General features: G+C 37.3%; 1 protein-coding gene across 1 annotated transcript in view; it reads right to left on the bottom strand.

The window, feature by feature from the left end:
* Positions 1-23,198, bottom strand: part of Top3beta (topoisomerase 3-beta) — a 177,236-nt gene that overhangs the window by 11,222 nt on the left and 142,816 nt on the right. The window contains exons 12-13 of the mRNA XM_067144503.2: positions 14,262-14,486; positions 10,840-10,995 (exon numbers count right to left, since the gene is read on the bottom strand). Of these exons, the coding sequence (XP_067000604.2) occupies positions 10,840-10,995; positions 14,262-14,486 (381 nt within the window). The remainder of the gene's footprint in view (positions 1-10,839; positions 10,996-14,261; positions 14,487-23,198) is intronic.

Here is a 23,198-nt window from a genome sequence, read left to right as displayed (position 1 = left end):
TCCTTTCTTAAACAGTTTCAGAGTGAATATATTCCATGCCTTGGTCTTTTCTTCTGTAACTGTTCTTTTAATGTCCAGTTTCTTGTTTCGGTATAACTGTTCCAGGTTTCTGATCTTTGCCTCGTCTCTATAGTAAGATCTGGTTTATTTTTCTCCCAATCCCTTTCTTTTTGCAAAGGATTTCTTTCCCTGATTGCTGCTCTCACTCTTCCATCAAGGTGTTTTCTTCTCCCTTGTTTTCATACTTGTCTTTCCACAAACTTCAGTTGCTTCCTTAACCAATGTATCCCTTAGTCTGGTCCATTTTTCCTTTAATCTTTAATCTCTTGGTAACAGGGTTTTTATCCAGTTCTGATACTCAGTTCTCTTATCTGTTTTCTGGAGTTCCCATACTTTGATTTTTGGCATTTTCCTGCCTGTTCTGTACTTATGGCACATTGAAGTTTCTGAGGTTCGCTACTAAGAGACGGTGGTCACTGTCAAGACTCTCGCTGGGTATTAGTCTAACATCTGTTACCATTCTGCTCCTTTCTTGATCTGAGATGATATAATGAATTACAGTCTTTTGTAGTCCATCCCAATTGTAACATGTTATCTTATGGCTCTATCTCTTCTTGAACCAACTATTTTTCACTACCGACCCATTCCTCATACAGAAGTCAAGGAGATGTTCGCCTTCTACAATTCTTCCGCGATATCAACGAGGTCCCATCACGTTCTCATACTCTGTTCTATCTGTCCTAATCTGTGCATTCAGATCTCCTATGATTACTCTCTCTTTACTATTAACTTTTTCCAAATCATCAAGAAACTGGTTCTTATCCTCTTGACAACATCCAGTTTGAGGTGCATACACCTGTACCAAAGTTAGTTTTTCTTTTCCTGAATGCACAATCACCTTTTATTATTCTCAGTAACATACTGAATGTCAGTGACACCTTCTAGATCTTTACTCATGATGAAACCAACACCGTTCTTCATCTCTTTGTCATTTCCATGCCAATACAGTGTATACTGTTTTCTTAATTTCTTCATTCCTTTCCCTCTCCATTTGGTTTCACTCAGCCCCAGTATCATTAATTTCCTCCTTTCCATAAGATCCACTAGTTCTTCACATTTTCCTGTGAGACTGAGTAAGATGATGGTCCCAATCTGTGTTAGTCTCCTCCAGGATTTTTGAAAGACTGTCTGTCATCAGGCCATACACCATCATCCCTGACATGAGTCTGCTCATGCTGGCATCTTAATTTAGTTGATAAATGCATTCCGAGGCTCTTATGTGTTTTGAAAGCAACTACAAATAAGCTCTCTTACTGGCTTGCTAGGCCTAACATAATTGAGGATTTTCTTTCGGGGTTTACTCCCTTATCCTTTGAGGATCCCTCCTCATCCCACAAGGCAGTGGGTTTCATCTGTACTACCCTCCGCCAGCTCTACTGCACCAAATCATACTTTCCGCTTTTGCTGCCGCTGAGGTCTTCACTCGTTACCCTGAGCTGGGACCCTTTACACCGGGTCAGTGTGCTCTGGGACTCACATAGACAGGGGCGCCACGCCCTGGGCAGGGCTGCCTCTAAGAGGGTCCCTACCTGTTACCTGTGTTGTATTCATAGTCGTCCACTAAACTCTCACCTAGCAAGGGAACCCATAATGCTACCCTTGCTGTAGCTACAAAATCAACATTTATAGTCCTCACCTTATGATACCCTTGTCAAAGGAAGCTACGAGGAAGATGTTTATGCGACAAATTAATAACAATGGCGCAGCATTTGTCTCACTTCCTTTGTTTTTTTTTTTACTAAATGAAGGTCAAAATCAGCTATTAACCATTTGTTACTGTGATACAGTATATATATTGAATGGTGTTATTTGTGTTTATCTTCTCAGGGTGATGAAAATGTATAATGTTTAAAAATCTACATTTGTTCAATTCCTTGAGATAGTTATGTCTTAGTGCCAAATACATACTTTGAAGAACAATTTTTATTTTTCAAATAGCCACTTCAATGAATGATACAGAAATGGTGAAATTCTACTTTGTTGTTCTGATCATCCGCCGTTAACTTTCCAAGGATAAATATGAATTTGTTATAATGTGAAATTCGTATAATTTGAAATTATATTGATATTCTAAATATAATCTTTGATTTCTTAAATAATTTGGGTGTTGGATTACCAGTACCATCTCTTTTTATAGGCACCATCTGGTCTGCTAGATATGAAACAAACCAAAACAAAACAGCCCTTGGAAAAATGTACCCATCTAAGTGCACTGTATGTCCAACCTTTGCCCAGTTTCACTGCAGGGTCAGGCATGAAGTGACATGAATCTTTGTAGAGAGTTTTTACGACTGGATACACTTCCTGATGTCAACCTCATCAGAGGAGTTAATGATATGAAATCAATGATGCGATATATGATAGGAAAGGAAAGGCTAAAACCCGGTGCCAGCACATAGCCTACTCCTGTCAAATAGAATCAAGGGGTCTACTTGGGGCTTTATGTTCCCATCTGAAGAAGGAATCACCTCAACAGCGTCATATGCCCTCACTCCGTATGAGCACTGTGGAGAGGTGTGGAATTTAATCCAGGCTTTTGGCATGCAATCTAGTGATTATGATTATGAAACTCTAACCTGCTAGCCAACATTCTGATGGTGAAAGATTTTTTGACTAACAGGACTTGAACCATGGTATCAGGCCATACACCAGAAAGGGAATTGAGCCAATGGCACGTGGTGTTCCCAAGAGGTCACCCGGTCAAGTACCCGCCATGCCCAATGTTAACTGCAGTGATCGGATAAGAACCGGTGTATTCAACAACCCATCTAAGTGCATTATTAATGGATAAGTACTCTTGGTAGTCTTATGTCTCTTTCCTAAGGTGACAGTAAAGGCATCCTGGTAAAGGTAAATAAATATGATTCTTACACGATGGAAGAAAGCAGGTTGAGCTTATGAACTGATTCATCATTATCAGTTTGCTCCCACGGACCAGACATTCAATTTTTTAAGCTGTTGTATGAATCCATAAACGGTGTAAAACACAATCATTTTTCCTCAATAGGCCAACATATCGAAGACTATAAACACAGTTTCACGAACATCAAGAATGACATACAAATCCTGAACATAAACCCCAAGGGGCCCCTGCTCAACATAACAGAAGAATTTTACATTTCTCTAGATCAGTATACCAATCCAAATTTCAACATAAATGAAATTACAGAAAAAACGAACATCATCTTCAGTACAGTCACCCCGCCCTAAAAATCGGTTACCTTAAGATAATCAATAAACAAAACATGACACGTGACAGAGAAACATCAAACGACACACCTAGCTCCACCCCTACCCCCACAACAGCAATTCTCCCTACCTTTCCTTCCCTTCCCCTCACAGTAGCTGGTATGAGCCCAAGATGAACACAAAGCAGTACACAATGAGCTCACATATCAAACACAACTCAACCACACCAGTAACAGTAAGTACATATTCAAATTAGCACACACAATCCTTAGACATTCCTCCAACATAAAATATCACTCACAGCTCAATCTTATCTTCCACAGATAATTATAACATCACTGAAAAGCTACCGAGCCACCACTTTGAATCTAATGCCACTCAAATTTTCCGAATATCACAGGACAACATGATTCAATTTTAACATAAAACAACAAGATTCAACACACAGCAGAGCTGATATACATATTTTATCCTAATTGTATCCATACGTCTGGCACTCTTTTTAAACTTGGAAAGTGTTTTATTCTATGTATATATATGAAGTCAAAATCTTTTATACATATGTGATAATTTTACAAGCAAATCATATCATTCAAGCTCCAAAAACATCAACCAAGTGCACAACTATGAAAATAAGACTTGAACACTGAAGTCAACTGGTGAAATGAATAACACGCAAGACACGAACATTCATGTGCATGAAGTGTTCCTACATATATTGTTTTTGTCTTATATACTTATAAGTTAGTTTTAAGTGGAGATAGTGTTTTATAAACTAATTTTAAGACCTAAAGCATATCATTATAGACATATAATTGCATTGTCACACATATTGATACTCACGCCAGTTCCCGTTTTGATATGCCCCATTTGGACGTGACCCCCAGACAATGTAATTTCAATCATAGGTTCATGATCTATATGTGAATGTATTGTTCAGCTGATGATGACCCTATACAGGGGGTCGAAACCGCTACTGTAGCATAATACGAGGACGCTTTGAAAAGTTCTCGGAATCACCGCTAGATGTCAGTGTTAGAGCAACGAGGTTCCCGTACAATAATCACACATCCTTTGCGAGTGAACACGTGGCGCGTCAGTGCTCTAGCTGCAGGAGTGTGGTAGTGACGACTCTTTGTTGTTGTTCCCGCGTTGTGATTTGTGACAATGGAAAAAACTGAGATTCGAGCAGTGATTAAATACTTTGTAAAGAAAGGTATGAAAGCAAAGGAAATTCATGCCGACATTCAGAACACACTGGGAGACTCTACTCCTTCATTTTCAACTGTTACCAAGTGGACCAGCGAGTTTAAATTTGGTCGGGAGAGCTTGGATGATGATCCGCATAGTGGACGGCCAAAAAGTGTTACGGCCCCAGAATTTATCGCAAAAGTGCATAAAATGGTCATGGAGGATCGTCGACTGAAAGTGCGGGAGATTGCTGAAGATGTAGGGATGTCTTCTGAACGGGTATATTATATTTTAACTAAAGAATTGGGTATGAAAAAATTATCTGCAAGATGGGTGCCGCAGCTCTTGACATTGGACAATAAACGCACCAGATTGAAAATGTTCGAACAAAGTCTGGCCCGTTTTCAGTGCAACCAACAAGATTTTTTGCACCGGTTTGTGACTACAGATGAAACTTGGGTCCACTACTATACCCCAGAGACAAAACAGCAGTCAAAGCAGTGGAAACATGCTGATTCACCACCACCAAAGAAAGCAAAGGCAGTGCGTTCGGCCGGAAAGGTCATGGCCTCAGTTTTCTGGGATGCAAAAGGCATTCTGCTGATTGATATCTTCCTTCTGGCCAAACAATTATGGGGCAATACTATGCAAACCTCCTAGACCAACTACAGGAAAAGATACGCGAAACAAGGCCTGGTCTGGCAAGGAAAAAGGTAATCTTTCATCAGGACAACGCTCTGCCGCACACAAGTGTTATTGCCATGGCAAAACTTCATTAACTGGAGTACGAATTGTTGCCACATTCACCTTATTTACCTGATTTGGCACCATCAGACTTTCATCGATTCCCCAAGCAGAAAATTTTCCTCGGTGGATGGAGATTTTCTACAAGCGAAGAACTGACAGCCGAATTGGAGAGGTATTTTGTAGGCCTGGAGGAATCTCATTTTCGAGATGGGATCAAGGCATTAGAACATCGCTGGACCAAATGCATTAGTCTACAGGGAGACTGTGTTGAAAAATAAAAGCAGTTCCGAGGTAAGATATTTAATTCTAGTACATTCCAAGAACTTTTCAAACCACCTACGTAAGTGCAATAAATAAGTATTGATAAGGTGGAAGTCCTTTCCTATTTCTAACTGTGTTGTTCGTAGTTCGTCAATACGGATATGAAGACCATAGGTTACGAGTTTATATTTTCTCGCATCTGGTTAAATTACGGAAATGTATGTATGTATGTATGGAAATTAAGTATGAATGTGATACACCTCAAGATATGGCAGAGTACATCACCGATTTCAGAGGATAGTTCATATCTTCTTGCATTTAGTTAAATTTCAGAAAGACTATTTACATGTAAATTTTTAGCGAGGACGTTATCGTTTCTCTACATGCGTTTCAAATATGTTTTCATGATACATATACTGTTAGGTTAAGTGAAGCTGTTTGAAGAAGAAAACTGAAGTATTTGCCACAGAAACCCCTGGAATGATACCGTATTTCTCCAAATCCAAGATGTATTTTTTCCCCTCAGAATCTCATGCGAAAACTTAAGGGTTGTCTTACATTTGCGGCCTAATAGTAAGTTAACGGATACCAGTGGCAACTACCGTGGTAACCACGCTGCTTCTTTTCATCCCCGCACGCACACACAAAACTCGTTGACAATAAACTACCTCCTCTATTATACATAGCTAGCCGCGACAACCAGTTGTACAGTGCCTGTGTATAATGTCTCTGGATCTTGGGAAATAGTGAAGGGAGAATAATGTTCTATTAACCTCTACAAAAACATTGCTCAAATCTGCAAAATAGTATCAAAACATGCAAGCCTTCGAATTCTTAGAAAGGCCATGGCTACTCAGTGGCAGAATCATAACGCGTCTGTTGTACATGACGCTTAGTAAAATCATTTGGTAAAATCAAGTTTTATGTACAGCAGGAATATTTTCACAATGGATAGTCGTATCGTAAAGATATGTGGAAAAGGTATTGCCGGCAAATTTTTCAACGGGTTCTCGTCAATATTATGATGCCAATTTTAAGTTAATGGTTATTAAACACTCGGAAATGTAGCATAATTGTACAGCCCAAGGGCGGAATGGCCATACCGTGGTGCAATAAACTCGTTCGTTGACTTTCAATGTCCACGATTAGGCCTATACATCGCTAGCCGTTGAATTTGGCTGAACCCGGCAAGCGAGACATGCGTGTAGCAGTAGCCGGTTATATCCGACGCTGACTAAAAGTAACAGTTTTATAGACAGCAAGAATAATTTCCTGATCGATCGTCGTATTGTAGAGACGCATGGAAAAGGTTTTGCTGGCAAATTTTTAATAATAATAATGTTATTTGCTTTACGTCCCACTAACTACTTTTTAAGGTCTTCGGAGACGCCGAGGTGCCGGAATTTAGTCCCACAGGAGTTCTTTTACGTGCCAGTAAATCTACCGACACGGGGCTGTCGTATTTGAGCACCTTCAAATACCACCGGACTGAGCCAGGATCGAACCTGCCAAGTTGGGGTTAGAAGGCCAGCGCCTTAACCGTCTGAGCCACTCAGCCCGGCGGCAAATTTTTAACGGGTTCTCTTTGGTATTATGATGCCAATTTTAAGTTAATGGTCCTTAAACCCACAGAAATAAACAATAATTGTGCAGCCACAAAAAAAAAAAAAGACGAAAGCCAATGTTCGGCGTCTAAAAATAGTGTAAAAATGCGTAGGCCTACTGTACAACAAAATATGATTTTAAAAAGTACTTTTTGAGCCTGATAAATTGTTTGAAGGAAAAAGTGGGGTTCATCTTGGATTTGGGGAAATACGGTACTATATTTTTTCAGAATGAAATTAAACGTACACTTTCACGTAGTACCGGATTTCAGAAAGTAAGAAACAAGTAAGCCGTAATGTGGATGTCATCTGCGGAAACGCAAGTTTTGAACAAACTGATTGCCGTTTCATATCGATTTTAATGTGTATGGAGGGTTTTCCGACTTTTATACAAACATCGGATATAACGACAATCCGCTATAGTGAGTAAATTTTTCGCTGTTATGAATTATCGCTATAATGGACTTCTACTGTATTTTAAAACTACTTATGAGTTTACAGTGGCTACACTGGGTGTTCAATGTAGTTTGGAAATGATGACAAAATACCTATTGATTGGAGCAAGGGTGTCACTATTCCCCTGTTTAAGAAAGGAAATTGCCAAACATGCTCCAACTACTGGGGAATAACACTTCTTTCTCATAGGCTTAAGATTCTTAAGAAAATCTTAGAGAGCAGATTACAAGTCATCTTAGAGCCACAGTTCGAAGAAGAACACTATGGCTTCAGGCCTAACAGGTTCACAACAGACCTAATCTTCAGTGTCCATAAGTTAATGGAGATATATTGAGAAAAAGGCAAAGATCTCTTCATGGTTTTCCTTAATATTGAGAAGGCATATGACAGTATTGCAAGAGAGAAGATATGGGAATGCTTGAGAAAAAGGAACGTGCCATAGGGACTGGTGAGGAACGTTCAGATGCTGTATGAGCACTGTACCAACTGTGTGCAATTAGGTGATAGACATTCATCCTGGTTCCAGGCCAAAAGTGGAGTCCAGCAAGGCAGTACACTATTCCCATTTTTTTTTTTTTTTTTTTTTTTTTTTTTTTTTTTTTTTTACAAGTTGCTTTACGTCGCATTGCCACAGATAGGCCTTATGGCGACGATGGGACAGGAAAGAGCTAGGAGTGGGAAGGAAGCAGCCATAGCCTTAATTAAGGCACAGCCCCAGCATTTGCCTGGTGTGAAAATGGGAAACCACAGAAGACCATCTTCAGGGCTGCCAATAGTGGGGTTTTAACCCACTATCTCCTGAATACTGGATACTGGCCGCACTTAAGCGACTGCAGTTATCGAGCTCGGTTTATTGTTTATCACCATCATGGATGACATAATGAAGAACATCAAGAAAACCTCTGGTGAACTATATGCAATGGCTTTTGCTGATGGCATTTTGATCTGGGGAGAAACTGAGGGACAAGTACAGTTAAGTCCCGGAAGGTTATGTTCCAGGAATTCAATCTCGAGATAAACAGACCCAAAACAGTAGTGATGGCAATAAACAGAGAGGGACGACCAGCAAACATCATGATAGGAATCCATCCACTAGAAAGTGTGGAAAACTTTACATATCTCAGCAGGGTAATATCTCAAGATACACCGGCCACAAAGGAGGTCGAAAATAGACTGTAGAAGAGCTCTCATTTTAACCAGTAAGTACGAACACACCCCTGGGATCCCAAAGTACCAACAAAATCAAAGCTGGTGATGTTCAATCAGTACTTCATGGTATTGAAACCTGCACCCTCACTAAGAAGGACTCTTCAAGGTTGCAAGCATCTGAGATGAAGTTCTGTAGGTCCATGATTCAAATTACCTAAAGATGTAGCACATCAAGAAGAATGGACTCATGTTATTCCACAAAACAACTAGGAAGCAAATGACTGGTTGATTGTTCGCTCGAAATTTTGTTATGATTTAGACTTTTTTACTGAACAAAAATACATAAGAATGGCAAACAATGCAAATATGTACATACTTGAAGCCTTAGTTTTAAGTGACAGTGCAGTGCCAAAAATATTCCTGGGCTTAATGTCTAGTCTTAGCAGCAAGGAGAATGATGTTTTTTTTTGTTTAACTTTCTCTTCTGGCTTACACAATGGAAACAGCTTGCTGAAGAAAATTCTCTGTCAGGCTTTGGATAACTACAATGCAATGTAACATTGCACTTCTGTTTTGAAAGAAAATCATTAATACTCCTAGCCAGCTTAATGTATAGTATGTACCACCACAGAAATTTGGAAGTGACCATTTGTAATTGAGGTTTGAATAGTACAGACAACTAGCAGGAGGTAATAATTCTCGAAGCGGAAAAGAAGATAAGTATTAAAAGTGTTCTTGTCTTCATTCTATGAGATATGGACTGTTACCTTTATACTTGCCTACCGCCAGGCATATTGAAACTTTCTGACCTTTTCAAGCTCATAATTCGAAACACATCAGGTGTATCATAGACCCTTGTTTGGCCGCACACTTCAATTATACTAGATGTGAGCCTGTAGCCTCAGGTCAATGTAAAACATTTTTTGGAAGAGAATTAAATGGAAAATATTTAATTTATTGAGCCTTATTTTCTGTATGTATGTGGTTGTATAGGTTTTAAGCTTTCTGCAAATATAAATTGTAGTTGCTGCTATGGATTTCTAATTAATAGTAATGGCTGTCAAGGTGACTATTTGCAGAGACTGAACAGGGGAGAACTTTCAGTGCCATATGATATTATTTTGTTGGTCAGAGAGTATTTTGAGGAAATTGTGCAAACTCTTATATCAACAAAGTGTGAAAGCATGTTTTTGACTGTATGTAACCAATTATACAGTATGTGAAATAGGAGTCCAGAATGATAAAAGTGTTCTTGTCTTCATTCTATGAGATATGGACTGTTACCTTTCCAGCAGATAGTGTTAAATTTTGTTGCTGTGGTGGTGATCGCTTAAATTTTGTAAAGAATGCAATGAAAATAATCAGCAATGTGTTGCTTATTAATTATGGCAAGAAAAGAACAGACTCTGTTGAGACATGGAACAATAAAAGGAACACGCTTGTTGCAGCCTTAGGTAACAAGGATGAAGTTTGGAACACATGCCATTTCTATTCTTGGGCCTAACTTGTGTATGTTTTATCCAAAAAAAAAAAAAAAAAAAAAAAAAAAAAGGGCAGTGGTTACTCCGATCACAAAATAAAGCCCAGAACATATATTTAAAACTCAGTTTTCCACCAAAAAGGCCACCTTTCCTTTGTAACTCTTCAGAATTCTCCAGGAAATTATGCTTTTACACATCAGAGCACATATTATTGCTGCTACTCATCTCTGCTATATGAGAGTACTGCTGCAATTGTATAAGACTATTTTGTGAATGATGGGTATAGCAGCTAGTGTTTGTATGTACTTCTAGGGTAAAATTTAATTAATGTAGTTTGAAGAACATGGAAGTGTCCACTTGACTGAATGAAACATGTTGTATGTTTAATAATGTTTTGTTTTGCTATTGGTCTGAAATGATTCTTTTCTTTTATAGTGTTCAACTGCTATATATTATCTTTTACTATCTCACAAGATATCACAGGTACCTCAAATACGACAGAGCAGTCTATTATAGAATTAACAAATGAGCAACAACCATCGCTGCACTGTTCAGTTACCTGTAGTAGTTCTTTGCACCTGCTCTTAAAGGGATCTGGCTGTGGACTAGTAAGAATGATAATAACACTACCAAATGTGATCAGATGAAAATGCAAACTTCAGAGATAAAGGAAGTGCAAGAATGAAGTAAAAATGTCATACTTGTTACAACCAAGCTTCCATTTTGGTCCAGATGCTGGGTCTAACACCAACACACCACCTTCACATTCTACACAGCTAGACACACCTGTGCTATTTAGACTATGAGGACATGTGGGATGTGTACATGAATTACAACCACTGCCTTTCTTCATATCCCTGAAATAAACAAAAACAACTTTATACATTTTTCAAAACTGTATTTAAAAGTATTCAATTATTGTAACATTTTTCAATTATATAAATACAGTAGAAGTATGTTATGACACAAATTCTTATAATTTTATTAAATACCACCTATTCAATACATAATAAGCTAATGAGGACTTACATCTTTATTAAATTGTTAATATGGTACATGTTTTGCTCCTTTTTGTGAGCATCATCAGCCAATTATCATTTACCCAAGGTTTGATAAGATCGTGAACATATTCTATTGAGCTAAAATATGCTTTGTAAGCATGAGTGACAAATCCTATAATAATTTGCAAATCTTATACAATAAAAATCATGTCTTTAAGTTAAAACACATTTGTCTAAAATCTTAGTGTTAACATTGACTTTAAATTTATTGACAAAACTCATCGGTTGAACATCCTATATGCTTTGTAAGCATGAGTGACAAATCCTATAATAATTTGCAAATCTTATACAATAAAAATCATGTCTTTAAGTTAAAACACATTTGTCTAAAATCTTAGTGTTAACATTGACTTTAAATTTATTGACAAAACTCATCGGTTGAACATCCTACTTAAAAACATTTTAAAAATCCTTTTGAGGTCAGTATTACTTGACTTGTGTTATTGTTATTGAACCTTCGTTAACTATATTAACGATTTTATGCAGTTGGTAATTGCCTATATTATGAACACTTATCTTGTTCTCGATGTTACTGGAGTAACACTTGTACAAAATGTATTGGCATTAATCCTATATTGTCAATACGGCAGTATTGTTTCTGAACGAACTTGTTGGTAAAGTGAAAATATTCTAATGTGAAGTAGAATTTGAATGAACACCGTACGTTTCCAAATTGAGCTTGTTGATATATCCTTCCGGTTGCTGCATATTTGTCTAGTGTTACTCAAGACCTCTTGAGAACTACTTGTTGGTCCGGTTTTAGCCATTCCCCAAGTATTATTCACATGTTTTGTACTGATAATGGCTTCAGAAGAAATATACAACACGTGAAGCAATTCTGACTTTACGTCTGATCTTACAGGGCCAAGCAAGTGGCCATGCAGTTAGGGTCGCGTAGCTGTAAGCTTGCATTCAGGAGACAGTGGGTTCGAACCCCACTGTCGGCAGCACTGAAGAGGGTTTTCCATGGTTTCCCACTTTCACACCAGGCAAATGCTGGGGCTGTATCTCAATTAAGGTCACGGCTGCTTCCTTCCCACTCCTAGCCCTTTCCTATCCTACTGTTGCCATAAGACCTATCTGTGTCAGTGCGACGTAAAGCAAGCTGTAAAAAAAAAAAAAAAAAAAAAAAACTTACAGGATTGAATGAAGACGGACAAGCCCACGTACATGGCATTTATAGATCTAGAAAAGGCATTTGATAATGTTGACTGGACCAAGCTATTTGAGATTCTGAAGATGTTTGGGACCAGATACGGAGAAAAAGAATTATCCACAACCTGTACAAAAACCAGTCAGCAGTGAAGGCTATGAAAAATAGGTAGCAATCCAGAAAAGAGTGAGGCAAGGCTGCAGTTTGTCCCCTTAACCTTTCAAATATTTATATAGAACAGGCAATAAAAGAAATCAAAACTCCGAGATTTGCAGATGATATTATTTTATTAGAAACTGTTGAATGGTATGGACATAGTCTTGGAGAAGGAGTACAAGATGAAAATAAATAAGTCCAAAACAAAAGTAAAAGAATGCAGTCAAATGAAGTCAGGTGATGCAGGAAATATTAGATTAGGAAATGAAGTCTTAAAGGAAGTAGATGAGTATTGTTACTTGGGTAGTAAAATAACTAATGATGGCAGAAGTAAGGAGGACATAAAATGCAGATTAGCACAAGCAAGGAAGGCCATTTTTAAGAAAAAAATTTACTCACTTCTAACACTGATACAGGAATAAGTAATATGTCTTTGTAGACTTTTGTCTGGAGCTGGTACTGTATGAGGTAAAACATGAACAAAAACTAGCTTAAAAAAAAGAGAATAGAAGCTTTTGAAATGTGGTGTTACAGAAGAATGCTGAATTGAATCATGAATGAAGAGATATTAAAATGAATTGGTGGGAGGAGGACGATTAGAAAAATTTGACCAGAAGAAGAGATAGTATGATAGGTCACGTTTAGGACACCCAGGACTTGTTCAGTTTGTTTCTGAGGGAAGTACAGGTGGTATGAATGGCAGGGGTACAACAAAGTATGAATATGACAAACAGATTGTAGCATGTAATAGTTAGATAGAAATGAAAAGGTTAGCACATGATAGGGTTGCATGGAGGGCTGCATCAAACTAGTCTATGGACTGATGACCTTTCCATCCATCATGGCAAGGGACTTTGTTTGTGGTTATTTCGAACTTCTTTTCCGCAGAAATATTATTTTGTGGTTAAATGAAGTTTGAAGGCAACAGGTTTCGTAAGCAGTAAGTAGTCAAAATATAAAAGGGCAAAAGAATGTTAGGGGCTATGGCCAGTTAACTGCTGGTTGACTGCGTCTTCACCACCTTACCCCTTCCCAAACATTCCCTATTAATTGGTTATAATCCAGCTGTTTCCAGGTAGTAATTCTAAGCAGCCAGTGACTCTGTTAACATAACTGTGAAAGCAATAGTTGTACAGAGGACAGGCACTGGACACATTTCTATCTTTTCTCTGAATCCTTTTGTCTTCTCTCTTCTCTACAGTCAAGTGTGAATTCAGGTGTGCAGAGTTCAATCCTACTTTTAAGATGCTGAAATTAAAGTACTATCTCTGATAGCACAAAGTTTTGCAGGTTTGTTAGAGAGTTAGATTAAATACATTTTAGGCAAAACTTGAAATTGCACAATTTATGAATTTGAAGTTATGATTCAGTAACTTTTTACAATCCAACAACCCTGCAGTGTGCTAAGATAAAAGCTCTTTTGTATAGGTTGGTGAATAGTCTTCTACGGATCGTCGCCGTAAGACCTACCTGTGTCGGTGCGACGTACAGCAGCTAGCAAAAGAGTCTTCTATGGAATTTTTAGACAATGTTAGATTTCTGTTATGTCATATTTCCAAGCTTTTACACCATATTTTGGTATTCTTAGGACATACGTGCATGCATATTTCCGAAGGTCATAGAAATCTGAGCCCTATTTCCGAATACTGAATCGATAAGCTCCATGATGAAAACACAAGAAATATGCATGGTAAGAACATAAAATAATGTTATCAGTTTATTATATCAGTACAATTGTTTAGTAAAGCTTTACCTGAAGGGAGGATTGTTGAAACAATATGGGCAGAATGGGTAGCTCTTGCCCTTTGTCCCTGCAGACCAAGACAACAATTCAAAATCATCTAGTGGACATTTAAGTTCTTTGTAGATCCGAATATTACCATTTTGAGGTAAATTGTAAGTTTCATCACAATGTGAACAGTGCATCCGTGATGGCTTGGCTTGGATGTACTTCATGTAACGCCGACACTTCCCACATCTGAAACAATATACAAGAAACTTCTTCAATCCGTCCATATTTTGATGCAGTCTAAGTCATCTGCCTAGTAAACATTTGCAGAGGTAAAGTTTACATATTTATTCAGTAAACAAATACAAAGCAATAATGTATGAAGACCAGTAACAGTTTAATGTAAGATGTTTAAAGAGTGAATCATAACTGTTCTGATGATTTAAAAAAAGGTGTTATCAGATCAGTTAATCGGTGACTTATAGAATTCTCTGTATACAAGTATCTAATGCAGTAAAACTGAATTCAGGTAGAATAAATTTGTAACAACTATAATTTCTTAAGCAGAAATAACAACAAACGACTTTTTTTTATTATTTTTAATTCTGGGTTTTAAAATTGTTGCATAATTATTGGCAATATTTAAAACTTGCAATGTAAGTCGGTCTCCTTGACTGAATGGAATCTTTGGTTCAGAGGGTCCCAGGCATCTGTCTTAATACATACTTCTTCATTCACACAACATATTCAATCACCACAGAAACATACAATAGGGTTCATGTCAGGAAGGGTGTCCATCCGTAAAGCAGGACCAAGTCCACCTATCATTCAATGCAGTTCACACTGTGACCCTGCCAAGGTGTGGGAAAAGACTTGTGGAAGAAGAACTGGGACTCCTTGTTATCAACTTTGTTAGTTGCTTTACGTTGCATCGACACAGATAGGTCTTATGGCGACGACGGGATAGGAAAGGCCTAGGAGTTGGAAGTGGCCTTAATTAAGGTACAGCCCCAGCATTTGCCTGGTGTGAAAATGGGAAACCACGGAAAACCACCTTCAGGGCTGCCGACAGTGGGGTTCAAACCCACTATCTCCCGGATGCAAGCTCACAGCCGCGTGTCCCTGACCGCGTGGCCAACTCACCCGGGTGTTATCAACTGAGAAACCAAATAGAGTGAGTATCTCTGTATTTAAGATGCATACAAATGAGCTCACTGAGAAAGAATTTCATACAATAAACAGAAAGCAAGAGGGAATTTTAACACTTGTATCTATGGTGGAATATGCTATGGATGAGATAACTTAACACTTCCACACAGGTTTTTTCTATGTATATTAGTACATTTGTTTCCAAGTGTCCCATGAAGTAATGCTAGAGAGGCTTTATCTAATTTATATATATAAAATAGCAGTTTCGTCTGTACATTGCTCAGAATTGAAAAAGAATGGTCGTGTCCACAGGAACAGGGAAATGCACTTTTCACTTTTCCATAATTTCTGTCTGTCTGTATGCATGTACACGTATCATGAGAAAACGGCTGATGAGAATTTAATGAAAATAGATATGTAAAGTTGGAGAATGAGCTACTACAATCTAGGCTATAAATAATTTTATTCACATTGAGCAAAATGGTAGTTTAGGGGAAGGCCTAAAATGTAATTCTCAAATATTTATGTTATTAGTGGTCCTATCAATAAATACTGCATAACTAAAGTTATATAGAATTAAATTTCCAATAATTTATGTCTTATACATTTTTACTGTACCGGCTATGATAACAGAGATATTCATGAATTTGTATTTAAGTTACTACTGTAAGTCCATATTAACTCCGAACCACGAGAAAATGGGAAAACAGAATTTAATGAAAATCGGTATATAGAGTCGGGGAATAAGAAACCATAGTATAAGCTATAAACAATTTTACTCACCCTGGATGAAATGGTAGTTTAGGGGAAGGCACCTAAAATTTAAGTTTTAAATACAGTACTATGTTTTTGGTCCTATAGAATAGTGGTACATAACAGAATTTATAGAGAATACAGTTTCTGATCACTTATGTTTTATTCAGTTTTACTGTACCGATTATGACAAGAGTGGTATTTCAGATTCGGAAGAAAACTAAATGTGAAGGCCTACAATATCGAAAGCTCAGAAAATTGATCAACAATAACATTACATTGACCTTTGTTTGTTGTGATGTTCTATGTCTCTTATGTTGCAACTCATCTCCGATACTGCGTGCCGAGTATAAGAGCATGCCTGAATATTGGTGGGAAATAGCAGGGGAATTAGATAACTTTCTCCTCTAGCATACGATTTCTCTGATTCATAAATTTTCTGATACTGTTGGTATGTAACACACTGGTACATCATGGCATTCCAGCTATTCAATCCTTACTCTCAGGGACTGATTGGAATGAGCAGTGTGCACATTTAACGGCATAATGGCAGAGGAGTGTTCACAGCTGTCTGAGGCCTCGTCATTTCAGCTCTGTAACTTTGGACTATTAGATCGGCAGCGTACTACTGTTCGTTAAAAGAGAGAATATGTGTGGTTTCTCATTTGATTGAGTATTTCACATGATAGCATTGCTTTTAATCGTGACATTCCTATTGGCATCACTGTAAGGACCTAGGTTGATTTCAATTGGGAAAACAACAAAGGCAGTCTTACGGAGGATGTAAAAAGGCAGGTGGAGAGTGAGAGTGCCATTATAATGAAAATTCCCCAACTTGATTGTGACTGATGGTAGCCAAGAAAGCCTACCGTTCCAATGAAAATTCCCTAACCCAATCTTCACATAAACAAAGATGTTTGGTGACTTCCCCATCGCGTTTCTAGGGTAACGTTAAGAGCTATGCAATTTAATACAATCTTACTTGCAACGTGTACACTACCTAACCTAGAATTCTGTACACAATGTAGAATTCCGTAGCGAAGCACATGTACCTCAGCTAGTTATTCCTAAAACTTTATTATTAGTTTGAACGATTGACTGCCATGAGCTGGTGCTCAGTGAAGGGAGCAAAATATATAAGATACAAGGTGACATTGGATTATATAATAACAATACAAATAAATACAGTGATCAATGGTGACAATATTACAATGAACAAATTAACATATAGATCTGTGTTGATGCTTTAATATAACTTAGCCTCACTCTTTATGTAACAAGTAACATTTTATCTCAACTTCCACTTTTGATGGGTTTTTAAACTTTCAGGTATATGTTTTTGTAATTCCTTGTATAGTTTTGACAAGTTAATAATACTATTTAATCCATATATCCATATATATTTTTCTTTTTTGGGATGAAGATGTATTCTATTAGAATTTCTTGTATTGTAGTTATGAATAACAAAATTACTGGTTTATATGAGTTTATATGAGTTCTACCTGTGTACCTATTCTAAATGAAGGATATGTTATATTGTATGGTGTGATCAATACTGAGTATTTTAGTATTTTTAAAAACAATACTGGTTCTAAAAGAATAGTCAAGGCAATTTAGTTTTCCTAACTGCTCTATTTTGTAGGACCTGAAGTTGTTCCCAGAGTTCTTTCTTTGCACCAACCTAAATGACACACATGTATTGAAAATTACAAAGGATCAATGCATGATAAATACTTTTGAGAGAAATGGAAGTGGGAGAGTGCAATTGTCATGGCACCACAGAGAGAAGAGTTTTTCTTTATGATATAATTAATGTGAGCATCCCAATCCAACTGAGAGTCAATGATCAATTCCAGATATTTAAAGTCATTCACCTTGATAAGTGGTATATTTTTGAACTGTATTACTTCATACCTATCAATGCAAACAGACTGCTTATAAAAAACCATATATTTTGGTTTTTAAAATAATGAATAATTTATTGACATTCAACCAGTTGTCAAAAATCCCACAATCATACACAATATCATTCTGTAAATCCCTCAGTGTCTCTCTGCCATAAAACAGGTTAGTGTCACCAATAAATGATGTTAGTTTACCTTTAGATCCAGTTTCCTTATATATCATTGGTCCAAGCACAGATCCCTGGGATACTCCTACCTTTATGGGTTTTAAAGAACTCTCTGCATTTTTTAAGAGATACATACTGCACTCTGTCTTTTAAATAAACTTGAATCCTTGTTAAAGCTGTTCCACATATAAAAATTTCATTAATTTTCCCATTAGCAACTCATGGTTCACTATGAGAACCTTTTTGCAAGTCTATGAAAAAGGTTGTGGCTAGAGAATCTTGATCTAAGGCATCTTGAAGCTGGGTTAAAATATCAAGCATTGCATTCACAATATTTTTATTATTTAGAAAGCCATCTTGATAGTCATAACGTAATTTATTATGATCTAAATATCACATAAATCTGTTTTAACAATTTTTTCAAGAATATTAGAAAGTGGAGGTAATATTGAAATTGGGAAATAATCCCTGGATTAAACTTATCTTCTCCTTTATGAAAGAGGCTATTTTAAGCCTTTTAGGGACTTGCCAGATTTTATCAGAGTTAATGGTTTCACCTCTTCAGTAATATATATAGATTGCATATTATATTACCAGTATCTTTGGAATCTTTGTTTAGTGGTTCTTTTTGAATTATATCTTGGACTTCACTTTCTGTTGTATCATTTAAGCAATTACACTAGACAGACTTATGAATTCCACCTAATCAATACATATTTATTTACTGTATTTATTTATATGTGACTATATATATCACATTGTGGGACTAGTTTCAATCATATAATGATCATCTTCAGCCACTTATAACTAAAAATTGACAAAGCATTGGACTCTGTATATATACATAAAACCATGACAAAATTTATACACTAAAAATTGGTTGATGTGCTCTACAGCTGTGTTGCGATGTCTGATGTGTGTGTGTATATATATATATATTTATATCAAAGAGTAAAATTTGCATTGGTGATGTCACTAAAGGTACAAAATTTCTTTAAATTAAAATTGCTTCTAATGACATTCACATTGAATAAATCAAATTCATCCCATTTTAATTAGTTGAGTCTGTGGAAAGTGCATCTATGAGAATTTCAGCATTCTCATAATCATGAATTGTCACATGTGTACTGTCAGTTGAAACACATAAATTGGGTAATAAGATGATACTGAGGAGAAATTGGCAGTTTTCAATTTCAATTGAGTTGATTGCCTGAATTTAATTTGCAAACTTCTATTGTTTTCAGGAAGTTTGAATGAGGTGTCGTTAGTTTACATATGTAGAACCTTGTAGCTAGCCGTATATGAATTTGTAGATTGTGCCAATATAGGTTCTTGAAGATAGCATCTCCGGTAGCACCATCACTGCTGATTGTACACAGACTAAAACTCAACTGACCATCACACTACCCAATTTGCGAGTTTTAACTGACAGTACTCACGTGACAATTCATGATTATGTGAGTGCTGAAATTCTCATAGACCCACTTTCCACAGACTCAACTAATTGATATTCATCAATATACTATTTTATTCAATGCAAATGCCATTAGAAGTAATTTTAATTCTAAGAAATTTATACCTGTAGCAATGTCACCGATGCAAATTTTACTTTTTTAAATACACATCAAACATCACAACACAATTCATGAGTATACCAACCAATTTTTAAAGTATAAGTTTTGTTATGGTTGTCATGATAATAGAATTACAAAGAATACAAATACATCAGAATCTGACAGCAATTTGACCAAGAGAATGAGATGAAACACAAACAAAATGCAAACTGAAAAATCTGCACAATGTCTCCTCCTTGAAAATGCATTTTAAAAATATCTCAAGAGGTAAAGGAGGCAGAAATATATTTCATTATTTTGACAACTTTCTAGTAGGAATAACTAATTAAGAAAGCAAAAGAACAGAATGCTTGTGCTTGATGGTGTCTGGATAGTTGGCAGGTTTATTCAACATTGGAAGATGAATTATTCTTTTACCTCTTTAAATATCATATTCCTATTCTGCAATTTCAAAAACTGGAAAGAATCTCAAATGGATGAAACATACGACTTTCTTTGACTATTCATGCTAACGAATAGGAACAATTGGTCGGTTCTGTAAAGCCCCATTTAAAGAAAAATCAGCCTATGGATAGACATTTTTGTTTCCATGAGTTTACACATATTTGTGTATTTTGTGCAGTAAAACTTCCTAAGGTTATGCTATCGAAGTAACGGCCACCACCAGTTGTACCCCATCACTTTACTACAAATATATCTAAAACAAGTATTTATGAAAAAAAAAAAAAAAAAACCTTCAGCAGAGTGTCAATATGGACAATTAAAATTCAACATGAAAAGGGTTAAGTGCTCAATGTCTTAGTTAAAAATAAATGTGATAGAAAGGAAGGTTGTAAAGTTAGGACTATTAGGCAATAGCGTATGGTTGATAAGGGAGCCAAAGGGAGTTCTTAAAAAGTAATTTACCGGGCGAGTTGGCCGTGCGGTTAGGAACACGCAGCTGTGAGCTCGCATCTGGGAGATAGTGGATTTGAAAACCACTGTCGGCAGCCCTGAAAATGGTTTTCCGTGGTTTCCCATTTTCACACCAGGCAAATGGTGGAGCTGTACCTTATTTAAGGCCACGGCTGCTTCCTTCCCATTACTAGGCCTTTCCTGTCCCATCGTCGCCATAAAACCTATCTGTGTTGATGCAATGTAAAAAAGTAATTATGATCAGTGGAAAATGGTAAATAAAATTATAAACAGCCTATACGCTCCCTGCTTATAGCAATGTGCTACGGCGGGTGGAAATTACAAGAACTACTTGAAGACATCTTCATCAACAGCTGAACATAACAAGCTGGAATATGTACGATGTTTACATGCATTTATTCAATCATTTTACAGTGCTGTCTTCAGATGATAATTTTTTAATGTCATAACATTCCAGTATAACTATGTGCTTGTTGTTGACAGCATTAAGATACCGTAATACAGAGCTTTCCTTCACAACCTCACAAAATGGATTTGAAAAGATGGTGGATCTTAGCAGTAAATCACAAGAAGTAAGTCGGATTTATACATTTTAATCAATACAAAATACCATAACTCTTTAAAAAATGTATTTTAACAATTTTACAAATAGCTTAACCATTACAAACACTTTTTTGATTCATTATACCCAACAAAGAGGAGCCTCCGTGGCTCAGTCGGTAGCGCGTCGGCCTCTCACCACTGGATACCGTGGTTCAAATCCCGGTCACTCCATGTGAGATTTGTGCTGGGCAAAGCGGAGGCAGGACAGGTTTTTTTCTGGGTACTGCGGTTTTCCCTGTCATCTTTCATTCCAGCAACACTCTCCATTCTCATTTCATGGCATATATCACTCATCAATAAATCACTTTGGGAGTGGCGACCCCATCGTATTAATAGCCTATATATGATTCATTCATTACATCCCTGACCCGGTCAATGACTGGAAAACAGGTTGTAGGTTTTTCATACCCAACAAAGGAGCGCGTTTGATCTTATTAGTACTTTTTTCTTTTCTTCTCTTCCCAATATCTCCTTATCCTCTCGCTGTGTTCCTTTTTATGTTGTTCAGTCCATCTTGTATTTAGTCACGTGGACTTTACAGAAAATTTGTGTTTGTGAATTTAGGTTCTGAATTTTATCCTAATTTGAATGGTTTCCTCATTAATGCCAATTTCATTTATGTCTTCACTGATTTCTTTGAGCCAATTATTGTGATTTTTCATTGATAAAGCTAAAAATTTTCTTCGTGAGCCTGTTATTATCCACTCTACATATGTGACCATAAAATTGTAATCGCCATTTTCTGATTGTACCTGTGATTTTTTTCTGTAACCTGATAGATTTCACGTGATTTCTTTTTAATCCAAATTACATTTTTGCATTTTGGTCCTAACATTTTTCTGAGGAATTTTCCTTCTTTCTTTCTTTCTGATAGCCGGTCAGGTCAGGAATATCCTGCTACCGTATGTGACAGTAGACAGTACAACCTGCGACTGTCTGGCCGAGGGTCAGGCGGCCATTACCAAACCTGACAAACAGAAGGGGGACCAACGGCTACGGGTAGAGGAGTTCTCCTTTTGGAGGCCAGATGAAGCCTTTGGGAAGGAAATGGCACATAAATTCATTAGAAGTTGGCAGTCAATGGCTACGAAGGCGGAAGAATAAACACCTCAACAGTGGGAGTAGGCAGAGGAACTGCGAACCCCAACTTCTGCCATGTAGATAGGGAGTGGACCCCAAAGGCTAAGGGAAGATACCCTGACAGAAAACGGGCTGGCATGACAGCTAAGAGGGCAGGCCCCTCATCATGCTAGCTTCCGTAGGGCTAATAACCCACGTGGAGCGAAATTAACTATTCAGAGAAACATGAGAGCAGCCGGACGGATAACAAGGGAACAACCTGGCACGAAAACGTATATGAGAATTGGTATTCGGAATGTGACCTCGCTGTCAGGGAAGGAGGTAGAAATAGTCGAAGAAATGGAAAAGTACAAGCTTGCCATACTCGGAGTCAGTGAAACTAAGGGAAAAGGTAATGGCCAAATAAATTTGGATAAGGGACATGTAATGAGATACTCAGGAGTCAGCAGGAATGAACGGGCAAAAGGAGTGGCCATCATTATGTCCAGGCTTATCACAGTGGATGTGGAACTAGAAGAAAGTATTATGCTAGTGCAGATCTATGCTCCCACTGAAGATATGCAAGAAGTAGATAAGGAGCAATTTTATGTTCAAATGCAAAAAGCTATAGACAAAGCCAGGGAAAGAAGTAGATATGTTATTGTGATGGGGGACTGGAATGCTAGGATTGGAAATAGGTTGTTGCTATTTTGCTTTACGTCACATCGACAGAGATATGTCTTACGGCGACGATGGGAGAGGAAAGGCCTAGGAATTGGAAGGAGGCAGCCGTGGCCTTAATTAAGGTATAGTCCCGGCATTTGCCTGGTGTGAAAA

This window comes from Anabrus simplex, chromosome 3 (genome assembly GCF_040414725.1).
Source record: "Anabrus simplex isolate iqAnaSimp1 chromosome 3, ASM4041472v1, whole genome shotgun sequence".
Lineage (NCBI taxonomy): Eukaryota > Metazoa > Arthropoda > Insecta > Orthoptera > Tettigoniidae > Anabrus > Anabrus simplex.
Note: the sequence above shows the minus strand (reverse complement) of the source record. Positions and strands in the feature narration are given on the sequence as shown.